Source organism: Trichosurus vulpecula, chromosome 2 (assembly GCF_011100635.1).
Source record: "Trichosurus vulpecula isolate mTriVul1 chromosome 2, mTriVul1.pri, whole genome shotgun sequence".
Classification (NCBI taxonomy): Eukaryota; Metazoa; Chordata; class Mammalia; order Diprotodontia; family Phalangeridae; genus Trichosurus; species Trichosurus vulpecula.
Window position 1 is genome coordinate 366,344,057 of NC_050574.1, and position 14,564 is coordinate 366,358,620.

The 14,564-nt window shown below is 40.8% G+C and overlaps 1 protein-coding gene across 1 annotated transcript; it reads right to left on the reverse strand.

Annotated features, from left to right (window-relative positions):
* Positions 1-2,186: 2,186 nt before the first annotated feature.
* Positions 2,187-3,128, reverse strand: LOC118835881 (olfactory receptor 24-like). Its single transcript, XM_036743175.1, has one exon. It carries the CDS (start codon positions 3,126-3,128, stop codon positions 2,187-2,189), a length of 942 nt encoding a protein of 313 aa, XP_036599070.1.
* Positions 3,129-14,564: the final 11,436 nt, after the last annotated feature.

The following is a 14,564-nucleotide window of genomic DNA, read 5'->3' on the forward strand; positions in this document are numbered from 1 at the left end:
CTGTGTGACCCTGGACAAGTCACTTCACCCCATTTGCCTCAGTTTCTTCAGTTGTAAAATGAGCTGGAGAAGAACATGACAAACCACTCTAGTATCTTTGCCAAGAAAACCACAAACGCCATCACAAAGAGTCAGACATGACTGAAGGAACTGAATAACAGCAAAAATTATTTACAAGGTGATTTCCTTAAAACAAGCCTGGGAAGGAGGTCATGCATTTACATAATATTAACCCCTTTTTATAGTCATTGATCCAGGGTAACAAGGCCACCGTATGTCAGTATGGCAGAACTTGTACCCAGGTTTTCCTGGCTGTGAAGGCCAGATATATGGTAGCACCACAATAATGCTGACTCAGCAATAGATGTCTTCAAAAGTAGTAAACTTCTGGTAACCAGACATGTTCAAGAACAGGCTGGGGATATCACCAAGGGAAATCTTGTGTTGGTCAGGAGGTCGAACCAGGAGGTTGACCCATGAGGCCCCTTCTAACTTTGAGAACCCACAGTTCTCAGAGGAACACAAGAGCTTGCCACTGCATACCTCAGAATGAACAAGGCTACATCTCGTGTTGGATTCATATTGATTGTGGGGAATATATAGGCTTGTGCAGATTCCGTGAAGCAGGAAGTTGGGAAGACGCTTTGGTGGGTGGTGACAGAGAGTGGATTGGCCAATACGACTTTAGAGAAAAATAGGTGCAGACACTCTCTCTCTCTCTCTCTCTCTCTCTCTCTCTCTCTCTCTCTCTCTCTCTCTCTCTCTCTCTCTCTTGTACAACCTTACCCAGTCCTCTTCAATTTCCTGACCAATAGGCCAAGAGAGAAATATAGGCCCAGATAGAGGAAAACCAGAGTGAGTACTATCTTTTCCTCTGGATGAGCTTCTGTGAGCTCAGAAAAAAATTTGGGCATCTCCCTCCTTCCCTTCCCTCACACAGCCTTGCCCAGGTTCACCCTGCATCCAAACTTCACCTCTTTCAACCAGCCACCCAATATCTCACCCTTTCTCATCCATTCACCCATTTTAACCCCCACATGCCCACTTCCTTGCCCAACTTCACCTAACCTCATTGCTCCTCACCTCTTCTCCTTCCTCTGCTTTTCCTCCATTTGCTTCCCTTCCCCAAACTCACTCTGGGTCATTCAATCTTGCCCTGAATTATTCAACCTCACACCGTCTTCACCAGCCAATGAAAACTTTATTTTCCCTCATCCTGTTTCACTTCCCTCCAAACTCATGCCATCTTCATGCCCTTCTCATTTTCATTCTTCTTCATTCAACCCCTCAATCCTTGAACAACTTTATCCAGTGTCACCCAGATTCAGTTCACCTTACCCAACCTTACACACTCTTCCTCATCGTCACCTCACTCCATTCTCCCTCATTACCCACCTACCTATGCTAATTTGACCAGCATCCTCCCAGAAAATTTCCCCTTCTCGTCACTCTCCCCTGCACTCTCAAACCTCAATCTGCCTTACCCAGGCTTCTCCTACTTCCCTCAAATTCATCCCACCCTCACCTTTCTTCCTTCTTTACTATTCTTCTTCCAAACTTCCTTCTCCTTGTACCTTCTCACCCAACTTTATCCCACCTTAACCAATCTCACCATTTTAGCTACTCCTTATCACAGGCAGCCCTTCCTCAGCACACCTCACTCAGCTTCATCTAACATCCCACTTTGCCCAGCACTCTCTCTCCATCTCATGTCTACTCACATGAGTTAACCCCACATCATCATCATTCCTTTCCCAAGAAAACCCAGCCTTGATGATGGGCAGGGAGGGTTCCATCTCCATTCATATGTTTGGTACAATGAAAACATCCTATTGCCCACTCTTCATGTTCCTTTAACTTCACCCTCAGAATGTATTAAGCATACATATTGTTGGCCTGATTGCTGAGGGACCTGGTCATGCTGGGCAAGAGGGAGTGTCACAGGTTATGACCCCCAGCTCTGGAACAGAGTAACACAATTATGGGTTAGACTAAAAGAAAATGTATCTGGTAAATTGTTCCAGGTCTATAAGGGCCTTTGATATACCTAAGAGTGGGGAACCTTGGTGTTAAAACTATTACCCCAAAATATCCATTTTCCCAAACCAACAGTCCTTCCATCCAGCCCAAGTTTCCATAACTTAACCCCAAACCTACAGAGCAATTAGCATGGGAAGTCTAAGCGCTCAAGGAGAAGAGACAATTTTTCTGTTGACAAGTTTTTTCAGAGCCCCTTTCAGATCTTTGTTGCACATGCTGGAGATAAAGGGGTTCAGCGTGGGTGTGACTACTGTGTACATCACAGAAAAAGCTTTATCCTTCACAGTTGTGTGGATACAGGAGGGGCTGAGGTAGACTGCAATAGTGGTCCCATAAAGGAGTGCCATGAGAGAGAGGTGGAAGCTGCAGGTGGAGAAGGCTTCCTTCCTGCCCCCTGCAGAAGGGGCCTTTAGAATAGACACAACAATTCCAGCATAGGAAGCAAGGATGCAGAGGAAGGGTGTGACGATCACCATTCTGTCCACAATAAGTCCCAAGATCTTGTTGACTGTAGTGTCAGAACAGGCCAACTGAAGCAGTGGTGTGAGGTCACTGAAGAAATGACGGAGCTCAGTGCTGGCACAGAAATTCAAGGGAAACATCGGGAGGGTGTGTGCCAGAGAAATCACAATGGAGACAGCCCAAGGCAAACCTACCATCAAACCACAGAGACATGGGCTCATGATTGTTGTATAGTGCAGTGGATGACAGATGGCCACAAAGCACTCATAGGCCATCACAGTGATTAAGACACTGTCTACAATTCCATTAATGTAGAAAAAGTACATCTGTGTCAGGCAGCAAATGTAGCAGATGGACTTACTCTTGGACTGAATGTTTGCCAACATCTCTGGGATGGTATTAGTGGTCAGACAGAGGTCAACAAAGGAGAGGTTGGAGGGGAAGGAGTACATAGCCATGTGGAGGTGTGAATCAGAGCCAGTGGCTAGAATGATCAGTAAGTTCCCTGTCAGAATGATGAGGTGCATGCACAGGAATATTGCAAAGAGGAGAGGATGCTGTTCAGACTTGTCTGAAAGTCCCAGGAGGAAGAATTCTTGAGCATTTGTTTTATTCCCTAGTTGCATGTATCTGGATTAAGAAAGAGTGGATTATAACTCCATCACTAGGAGCCTTCAAGCAACAGGAGGATGCCTGTCATCAATGGGACTGTAGCAGTAGGTAAGAAGTTGTATTAGATACACACAAATAGGTTGTAACTGGAAATTTTGTCTCTGTCAACCTAGTCTCAGTCCCTATGAGCATTTTGACCTGATATTTCATACATTACATTCATATTTAACTTTGGGTTCTCTAAAAACTCCAGACCTTTTTCACATGAACTCTGCCTGGCTACACTTCCCCCTTGCTGTACTTTGCAGTTAATGCTTTGAACTCAAATGAATGCAATACTCTGAGATTGTGGAATCCCTATGAAATCGTCCTGTCTTATCACAATCAGCCCTGTTTTCAGATAACCTCCAAGATCCCTTTCACCTTTAAGAACTCACAGCTAAGACCAAGGGGAAGAAGTTACAGAGAACTAAACACAGTACTCTGGAGATCATCTGAGTGGCACTGTCACTAGTTTAGACACTAGCTTGCATTACAGTAGCTACTCAGCCACCTTATCACACTATTAATTCACATTTCAGACCATGAAAACATTTTATTTCAGAATTCCTCTTTAGGCAAACTGCTACCATCTTGTTCTTGGGAAGTCCATTTTTTAACCCAAATGTAAGACTTTACATTTATGCCTATTCAATTTCATTTGGTTCATTTGTTCCAGTGTTCTAGCTTGTCAAAATCTTTTAGAACCCCAAGTGCATCAACCAATGTGTTAGCTTGCTTTCTACCATGAGCAAATTTTATAAGATGCCCTCTGTGTCTTTCTACATCCCTATTATAAAAAGGCAAAACAGGACAGGAACAAGCCTAAGTCCCTAGGACACTCCACTTAGAGATCTCCTTCCAAGTTAACATTGAGTCATTTGTGGGTATCTTGGAATCCAACCATTCCTTTGCTTCCAAATCTTCCTAGCTGTAATATCATTTGGCCTACATTCTTCCTATTTGTATATAAGAAAAACAAGAGAGACTTTATCTAATGCCTTACCAAAGTCTAAGTAAACTATATCTGAAGTATTCTGCATATCTCCTGATGTAGCAACCTTATGGGGAAAAAAAGAAAGAAAGAAAGACGAGAGAGAGAGAGAGAGAGAGAGAGAGAGAGAGAGAGAGAGAGAGAGAAAGAGAGAGAGAGAGAGAAGGAGAAAAGAAGGAAGGAAGGAAGGAGCCTCTCTGCCATGACTCTTGGTAAAGCCATGATGGCTTTTTGTGATCACAGATTCCTTTTCTGGATGTTCACTAGCCTTCCCTTTAATGCAATGTTTTCTTTTTTGCCAACAATCAAAGTCAACTTCACTAGCCTATAATTTACAGACTTGGTTCTACCTTTTTTGAAAATCAAGAGACCATTTACCCCACTCCAATTCTGTAGAGTATGGCAGTCCCCATTTTCACTATAATCTTCCAAGGAGCACTAAAAATGACTCAATAGTACCGTTTACCAGGGATTTTTTTCACTATTTGTGAAGTTGCTTAATCTTAGCCTTCTTGCTTGAAGTCATCAAGCAGAGCTTTGTGCTCTCTGGCTATCTGCTTACTTATATTGGGTACCAATTCCCTATTAATCTATTTCTGTCCTGTATATTCTAATATCAAGAAAATTTTAGCAGGCAGAGAAAAGAAAAACTAAATAATTGTTGAACAGCGCTGTGTTCTCCCTTTTGTCATTTATCATTGTCCCATCCTGTCCCAACAGTGGGCCTATCACTTCTTTGATCTGTGTCTTTTCTCCAGTACAAGAATTTTTAAAAACACTTTCTGTTGACCTGTGTTTTACTTGCCTACCTAGATCATTCTGAACTTCAGCATTTGTACCACACTAGAGGAATTTGTCCTTCATCATCTGTCCTTGTTCCCATCTCCTAAACATGACTTTTAATTTTGAGAATATGTCTTATTATCTAGCACAGGCCAGAATGGCAGCAGCTACTCAGGCTCAGTGCCATTGCTCAGCAGCATGAAAACTTGTATCAGCTGTGTTTAGGACCTGGGCCAGGTCATTCTTCCTTAGGCAGCCTGGTGTTTCCTGCTACCACCACAAACTCCCAAGGGTTCATCATATTGCTACTGAAATTAGAGCTGACCCCCAATTGGCTTTAGTCCACTACAGTTCAGAAGTTCTAAGCTCAAATGGTCCAGCAGCCTCAGCCTCCTCAGTAACAGGGAATACCAGTGAGTACCACAACCCCCAATTGTACATGACTCTTTAAAACTTAAGTTGCCCAAATGCTTTGTGCATATACATTAGGTAGTTTTAGAAAATACCCCCTTTTCCATCATTAAAATTGTTTCCCTTTGTGTCTTCACAATTGAAGTCTTGAAAGCTTTCCATTCCCCCAGGTGATTTTCTCTGTAAATTTAGTCCATGAGACCTAGCCCTTCTCTGAACCCTAAAATCCAGGACACAAGTCACACTGTGCCCAGCTTTAGTCCCCTCTATCCAAAATTCTGAGATAAAATAGTTATTTCTCCCCTAGATCCCTATCATTTCCATCCCAGCAACTAGTTTCTCTGTGTTGGGAAGAATCACATGCAGAACAGAATTTCCCCGTGTTGGTTTCTCTATGTTTTGTAGAATAAAAATGGCATTCAGAAAAATGAAGAAATTGTGAGCTGCTCTCTTTGGGCAAAGACCTCCAGCTCTTGTCTAACTCGTTGACATCACTATGATATCTTCTTCTTACTCTTACTAGATGATGTCAATCTTTTTTTTTCAATCTTGACAGCCCCTGTGAATCCACACCATGATTCCTTGGAGCACAAGCAGCTGCTTCCTCTTCAGAGGCTCCAGCTCCCTCTGCCTTGGGAAAAGCCTCATCTTTGTTTGTCAGCATGTGTTTAGGGTTAGGGTTAAGTTCAGCAATTCTTCTTCCCTTTCTCCTGGGTGTCATGTTCTTCCACCCTTTTATCACAGGGCCTGGCACATAGCAAGAACTTTATACATATTTCTTGACGAACTCTAACCTCCTGGCCATACCAGGATTTCTCGTTATCTGTTCAGATCATTTTCTCCTTTTTTAAAAACAGTGAAGGTTTTCTTCATTTTTTTACAAGGGTCACATCACCTTCTGTAGTATATTGAGGAGTAGAGAGGCATTCCTCCAGATGCTTTTTCTTCTGTTCTAGGAAGGAGGCCAGCCAGTATGCTGAAAATAGATGGCAGTCACTTGATCATGGCAAAAATACAAACATGGCACACAGAGTGAAGACCACCACAAAATTCTGCCTACTCCTCATACTTTATGAAAATCAGGTGCTCAGTTCTTTTCATTCTTGTTAGCATGTGACCCCAAAGTTATTGTGGCAAATGACTAGTGAACATTTTTGTTACTCTCTTAACTTCATTAGCAATTTGTTAGTACCTTGGCAACTACCCCCAAATTGTTTCCCTTCTCTTATTAATTTCTTACTTTGTCTTGCCAGCTATTTTGCCCTTCTTTAGAGTCCATCTCTTATTTCACCCTCTCTATTCCTTTAGGAGTCTTCCCCCTTTTTCTCCTCCTTCAACTTGAGATCTTTTTCTCTTCTTCCTCTTTCTCTTCCTAATGTCCTTTTCTTCCTCTTCATGCCTTTCTACAAGAGTCCTCCTTCTTCACTTCGTACCTTTCTCTTTCATCTCTAGGTCTTCTTTTTTATCTCAAGTCAATCAGTCACTAAACATTTATTAAGTATTTATTGTGTGCCAGTACTTAGCCAAATGCCTGGGGTACAAAGAATAGCAAAATTACTGTCCCTGCCCTCTAGGAAATAATATTCCAATGGAAACTCCATGTAAACAAGAAGGTGCATACAAAATATATACAATAGCACACACACACACACACACACATATGAAGGGAAGGGCATGTCAGAAAAGAAATCATAGATAGGTAAGGAGATCAGGAAAGGCCTCCTCCGGTAGGAAGGATTTGAGGTGAGCCTCTAGGGAAGCTGGGAAAGAGAAGACATGAAGGTAAAGACAGAGATCATCCTAGGAGCTGGGGGCAGCCAAGTCAAAGACAGGGACCAGAGATGGAGTATCCTTTGTGGGGAATAGCTAGCAGGCTAGTGCATCTGTCTCCTTATTGTCCTCCAATTTCTCAAGTTGTCCCAAATTTCTATTCCCCAAATTCGATCTCTAATAGTTATCCAAATTTCAAAGCCTTCCACTGTCTCCTGAAGGAGCACATCTCCACTTTTGCATACCTTTAATTGTTAGAAAGTTCTTCCTTCAATTGAGTTGAAATCTGCTTACACTTGGCACTTTCTACTTCTACTTTCTAGGGTCAAGCAGAAGAAACCCAGTCCTAATTGGATTCACAAACAATCCTTATCCCTATTCCACAGAATAATCCTTCGTATACTTGGAGCAGCTGAGTGGCGCAAAAGATAGAACACTGGGCTTGGAGTCAGGAAGACCCAAGTTCAAATGCGGCTTCAGACACTTACCAGCTGTGTGACCCTGGGCAAGCCACTTAATAATGTTTGCCTCAGTTTCCTCCACTGTAAAATGGGGGTAATAATAGCACCTGACTCCCAGGATCAAATGAGATTCTGTTTGTAAAGCTACGATACTTACCCTGGATCTCCTCTTCTCTAGAATAGATACGTCTAGTTCCTTCAACCAGTCCTCAATTCAGTTCAACAAGAGTGTGTACTAATGACAAAAATTAAACAGTCCCTGATCTCAGAGAGCTTCATTCTATGCCCTCATGTGGTAATATGCAATTTCATCTTGGTTTCCATTGAATTACATCTTATTTGATCCTTATCTATAAAGTGAATTTGGACGAGATGATTTATAAGTTCTCTTTCTGTGTATGTTTCAGCCTAATCTTCTAGTTTTTCATCAGCTTCTTTAATCATCACCCTCTTCCCACCAACTTCATTCTGTGAATTAATAGACATCTGGAAAGGTACAGTGAATGGGGCACTCGAATTGAATCAAGCAAGTGTGGATAAGTTGTGTGAACCCGGACACATCATTTAACCTGTCTGTGCCTCAGAGTCCTGACCTGTAAAATGGAGGGATAAGACTCAATGGATGTCTCTTTTTAATTAAATTTTGAGGGTTTTTTCAATAAACAAAAATCTGTTTTTCTGCCTCTGTATTGGCAACCAAAAATGGGCTCCTTAGCACTTAGTCAACAAATGCCCTTGACTAGTTTGGCTTTTTCCCCTGAACTGAATGCTGTTTGTATGTTGGACTGGAGTAAGCTTGTCGGCCCCTTCACCTTGCTTCCTTTGCTTAAGCTGATGGAAAGAACCTGTGCTTTCCCGGTCAACCCCTTCACCTTGCTTAAGCAGATTGAAAGAACCTGTGCTTTCCCTGGCGTACCTTACACCCCCGCAGAAGCTGGATGGTTAAAAGCAGCTCCCGTTGGAGCCAGAGGCTGCTACAGCCACAGCCACAGCTGAAGCAGGAGCTGCCAGTAGCAGAGCTGACCTACGGGAGGAAGCTGAACAAAGACTTCAGGCCAGTGGGTAATCTTTTTACCATAGAGGGGGAAGCATGATTTTGCTTTACGCAATCATGCTTCTCTGTAGCCTCCTGGTTACTCTTTCAAGGCGTACTTATTGGGCCTGGAAGCTTTTGATCAATATATCAAAATGGGGTTGCTGGTTCATGGGTTGGTTACTGTGGAGCCTAAATATATGTTTTGATTCTTCTGCCTTCTACTTTGAGAGTTTCTTATATCCGGCGGTTCCGAACTTTTCAGACATGTTTATGATCCTCTTTGAGATTATAAACTCTGCCCTCCTATTACAGCCTCACAGTCTCCTCCCAATTGCAAAGAAAGGGGAAAAACCTGTTACAAACATTATTAGTCAGACAAGCCAAATTTACACAATGACCATATCCTCCTTGCAAAAAAAAAGTCCCATTTGGCACTGAGGCTTTCATCTCTCTATCAGGAGGTGGGTAAATGTTTCACCATTAGCAATCTGTAATCATAGCTGGTGATGATGCTAATCAGAGTTCCTAAGTTTTAAAAAGTTGTTTGTCTTTACATTATTTTCAGCATCGTATATATTTTCCATTTATTCTGCTTATTTCTGAATCAGTTCATACATGCAAGTCTTCCCATTTTTCTCTGAAAATATCTCCTTCATCATTTCTTACAGCCCAATAGTATATTCCATCACATTTCTCTGCTGTTACTGATTAAACTATTTCCCAGTTGATGGATACCCCTCCACAGTTTCCAATTCTTTGCCACATCAAAAAGAGCTATTAATTTTTTGTACATCCATATTTAGAGTTTGTTTTGTATGGGACCAATCCTTGTCTGAATCTACTCTCCCTCTTCACCCTTCTTCCCTTTTCCTTCAATTTACCTGTTGATTTAAGTGTATTTCTGTACCCAACTATTCTTACCTCCAGTTCAGATGAGAGTAAGGCTCAAATGTCAGCTGCTTTCCCCACCCATTCCTCCTTGTTTGTATAATTTCTGATCTCCTCCCCCAAATCTGTGAAATAGTTTTCCCTAACTCACCTCTTCTTTTCCTTTTCTTCTGCTCCTTTTCCATTCTTCTTCTAAGATCATCGAGACATAACAGAATCCTTCCCAGGTCCTCTGTCAATGTAGATCCCCTCTATGAATCCTGATGATGATAAAGTTCAGAAGAGACATATGTACTATCTCCCCGTATTAAAATGTAAGCAGTTTATCCTTACTTAGTCCCCTATGATTGCTCCTTCATGCTTACCTTGTATTTGACATGTGTAAAGACTTATGATTTTGGAATAATAATGCAGTAGTTTATAAATAAAATGTTGGGAAAACTGGAAAGCCATATGGCGGAAATTGGGCATTGACAGTGTCTTACACTGTTTAGCAAGATAGGTTGAAAATGCTTACATGACCTAAATATAAAAAGAGATATTTTGAGAAAATTTGAAGAACATGGAACATATTGATTTTCAGACTTATGTATAGGTAAACAATGTATGTATAAACAAGAGATAGAGAGTAAAGTGAGGTAGAAAATGAATAATTTCAATTCTATTAAATTTCAAAGGTTTTGTACAAATAAAACAAATATGGCCAAGATCAAAAGGAAAGCAGCAAATTTGGGGGTATTTTATAGGCAATTTCTCAGACAGCTGTCTCCTATTTAAAATTTATAAGGAACTTGAGACATCATTTAGATTGGTCAAAATGATCGAAGGGGAAAGTGACAAATGTTGGAAGGTGCAATGGGAACCAAAGTGGGACTTTTTGCTATTTTTTTTCTTTTGGAGTACTTCTCAGCACTAAGGCAATCCATTGCCTTTGATTGAGTCTTGCCTTTGTTTGAATCAAGAGTCTTTGATGACCTGCCTAAGTCACAACAAAGCCTAAGTTACATGAGTTTGAGTCACATGGTTATGATGCCCTGTGACCCAGAAGACATGTATATATACTCTGAGGTTAGCGTTTTGCTTTGGGACTCACTCATTGGAAGAGTGTTCATGTGATTTGGCCAGACAAGACTCTGGGTAGCTGTTAAGGAGCCCTCCAACTTTGAAAACCCAGACATTGGTGCTTCTCTCTCTGGTAACTCTGGATGTATTGCTGTGGACAGACAGGTAGAAGCCCTGTCTGCTGATTTGTGTTCTTTGTTCTGTTTATATAATTTCTGCTTTTAAATTCTCTTTATGTTTTCTCTGAAGTTCAAGGTGCTGACTTTTCCCCCTGAACTAAGAGAATATCTGTACATTTAATTGAAGTGAGATTGTAAACCCCTTAAAGTTGCTTTCCTTAGATCAAAACAGATCAAAGAAGCTGTGCTTGCAGCCCTCCTGTGTGCTGGTGTTATTGGCCTTACAACTCCACAGCAGCTGCAAGCAGCATTGTTGTTACAGAAGGTAGAGCAGGTATCATTGCAGGTATAACTGCAATACCTACGTATCAGACACTTACTAGCTGTCTCACCTTGGACAAGTTCCTTAATTTCCATCTGCCTCAGTTTTCTCATCTGCAAAATGAGGATAATGTTAGTGTCTACTTCCCAGGGTCATTGGATGATCTTAGAAATATGATACTTGTTGAGGACTTGTATAAAACTTAAAGTATTAATAAAAAAATGTTCATAGAATATATTGTATATTATATGATTCATACAAATGAATCATTATTTTATGATCATCTAATTTATAAAATTATATCATATATAATAATATATTATAAATAATAAATTTTAGCTAACATGATGATGATGAAGATGATAAGTTGCCATGAAGCATATTTCTGTCTATTAATATAGGACATCTTAATTTCAACATGTCCCAAACTGAGCTCAATGGCAAACCACTCCAGTAGCTCTGCCAAGAAAACACCAAATGGGGACATGAAAAATTAGACACTACTGAAAAATGGCTGCCTAACAAAGCTACACAGAGATACATCCTACAGAAGAAAAAAAATATTTGAAAGAAAATTCAGTAAAAGAAATCAATATGTTGAAAATGTCTGAAAGCTAATTCATGCTACCATCCCTGTAGACCTTTCACCTCAGGAAAGGAATGGTAAGACTTGTCTTCTTCCTATTTTTAAGGGCCAGGCTTGTTTTGTATTCCTCATACACAGTTGGTTTCCATCAAAAGGATCTATTTTTCTCTGAGGGCAGGGAACATTTCTTTTTTTGTCTTTGGGCTCCTAGCACCCAAAGCAAAGTGGGCATGTAGTAGGCTTTTAACATATTTTTTTTTGATCAATTTAATGCCGTTGAAGATTATGTCATGGTCTTTTGCTGACATCTAGAGATGAAAAAAAAATAATATTGAAGAATATTATTTCGTGATTTTTGGTTCCATCTAGTGGTCAAAATCGACATTGCAGAATTTAGGACATTTTTTGGTGCCATCTTTTGATCAGATGGAATATTGCATTGTGATGAAAGATTCAGGGCAGAGAGGAACATATTAGAAAATTGAGAACCCTGTCTTGTGACCATTGTAGATGGTAGGCTCTTAGTCTGTCATATTGTGTCCAAACTTGTGACTCATTTAAAAATACATTTTTATTGAATTTTGGTCCATATTGCAGCTCCTTCCTTGCTAAGCAGGCAGAATGGAACTAAATAAAATGCTAAATTTATGAAACGAAGAAAGCACAGTACTCCTTCAGTGTCAACATGAATTTAGACTAAAACATCAACATCAAAACTGTCTATTAAACTCTCCATCATATGAAAAGTCCTCTGATACAGGATAAGCCTTCATAGCAGGGGTGACACCACTGAGTTGATTTTACCCTCCAGTGTGCTTAGGTGGATAAAGTCTTAATGTTGCCCAACCAAAGGAGTCAAAAATTTTGAGGAAATATGTGCAAACAAAAGAGACTGACCTTTGGACTGAAGGAAATTTATGAAAGAAATATATAATTTAAATGAGGCTTTCCCAACGTGAAATCAGGTATTCAAGGAAAATATTGCCCAGGGCTTGCTGTTTTTCATTTCTTCAGACATGCCTGATTTCATGTGATGCCATGAAGTTTTATCCATTGGATTTTCTTAGCACAGATATTATAGTGGTCTGCTTTTTCCATCTCCAGTGTGTTCCAATTTTACAGATGAGGAACTGAGGGCAATAAGTGATAAGTGACTTGTCTAGGTTCACATAGCTGGTAAGTGTCTAAGGCCAGACCTGAACTCAGATCTTCCTGGCTCCAAGCTCTGTGTTCTATCTACTGCACCACCTTACTGCCCTGTCCAGGGCTAGTAAAAAAAACCAACAAGAACAAATCAGTAATTCTGGGAATGCACACAATCAGATAATGAGGCTACAGCTATAGTCATTGTCCTTAGTAGTAGGGATTGGATTCCAATACGGATTTTTTACTTCCAAATCTCATCTTCCTGCTGAGGGAAATGATTTTTTGTGTTATATTAATAATAAATTATTAAATAAGAATTAAGGTTGTCTATTTCTGCTTTCAGGGACCAGCCCCCATATCTGAAAGACATTGCTGATAAATGAGGTTTTCAAATCCTCACGGAACATGTTCCTTGATACAGGGCAAGACTCCAACTAAATAGAAGATTTTACTTCTGTAAGGGGTAAACAGAATGTAATTAGAAGAATTCCAGTGCTAAAGCATTAACTCTATGATCATGCAACCCCCCACCATGGCTGAGGGTAAGAAAGCCCATGATGGAGAAAACCAACCAGAGTGGTCTGGGTAGAGATAGATTGTTTTGTCCAGATTGCTGGACATGACCAAATCTCATGATCAAGCCATGTTCACAACCTCTTCATGAACTATTCAACAACCAGAGTGATTTCACCTGTCAGGGACACCTCTTTTCCAAATTTAATTAAGCATTCAGTGATCTCCATGGTTTTGTCTTTGGATGTGGAAACAGATGACAAAGGGTCAATCTATTGATTATCAGCTACTAAAATTAATAAATTGATTTTTAATTATCAGAAACTGTGTATCAGGATTTTATTCAACTCAATGTTGCTGTACAAGGTTCTCCATTCAACTCACTCACTGGCTAGGACAATGCATTGTCAAGAAAATGAAGTTCAAAATCACAAGATACACACCTACATCCACACCTTCTCCAGCTCCTCACAACCACCATTATTATCCCTCTACTTCCTTTCTGCATGAATACTTGAGAAAAGACACCTCAAGAGAGCACCTGGAGAATTTCCTCCATCTATCCCCATGTTCTTTCTCTAGTTGCCAGTCACAATTCCCTTAGCAAAATCCACTATCCAGAAGTGCATAAAGCAAGAGAAATCGGTTGGGGCAATCTTCTTTCAAGCCAAATAGCTGTCATAGGAGATTGGCCCACTAGAGGGAGTCTGAATCCTTGGCCAAGAAACAGTTTTAGGAATGGGAAATGCAGAACATTTCTGAAAATTCAGTGACTCAGAGACCAAGAAATCCAAGACCTGAGGAGCCATAACATCCTGGAAACTGACCAAGCCCATTGACACATCATTTGGCCCTTGCACTCTACTTTTCTGCCAACCCAGTTCAGTCTATCACTTCTGAGATTGGAAGAGAGGACATTTACAGAGCAAGGCACTATCTGTCTCACCCAAGATGACATGGTAAAAGGCCTGTGTCTTGGGTCTCAGGAACACTTTGATTCTTGCAGCTGCAAAACTCAGCCCATCATTGGGACCTTGCCAAAGGGCCTCAGTGTCATCAATGGTTACAGTACAAACCCTGGAAAGCATGTGAGCTCTTTCCACAAATGAAAGCAATGAAGCTAATAGAGAGTGTAGAAGATCACAGAGTGAGTGGGCTATACCAGCACACACTTGGGCATAGCAGAGTAGAAGTGGGCCCAGTGTTAGTGAACTCAGTCACTGGTAGCAATCGGGATCCCCAAACCTCTCAGTGCAGGACGGTACTGAAGAGAAGGGCCAGCAGCAGAGGCAGCAGTGACTCCTAGGGATATCAGCCCAC

Coding starts and splice junctions, on each gene's coding strand:
- LOC118835881 (XM_036743175.1), bottom strand. CDS start 3,128: ATGCAACTAGGGAATAAAACAAATGCTCAAGAATTCTTCCTCCTGGGA.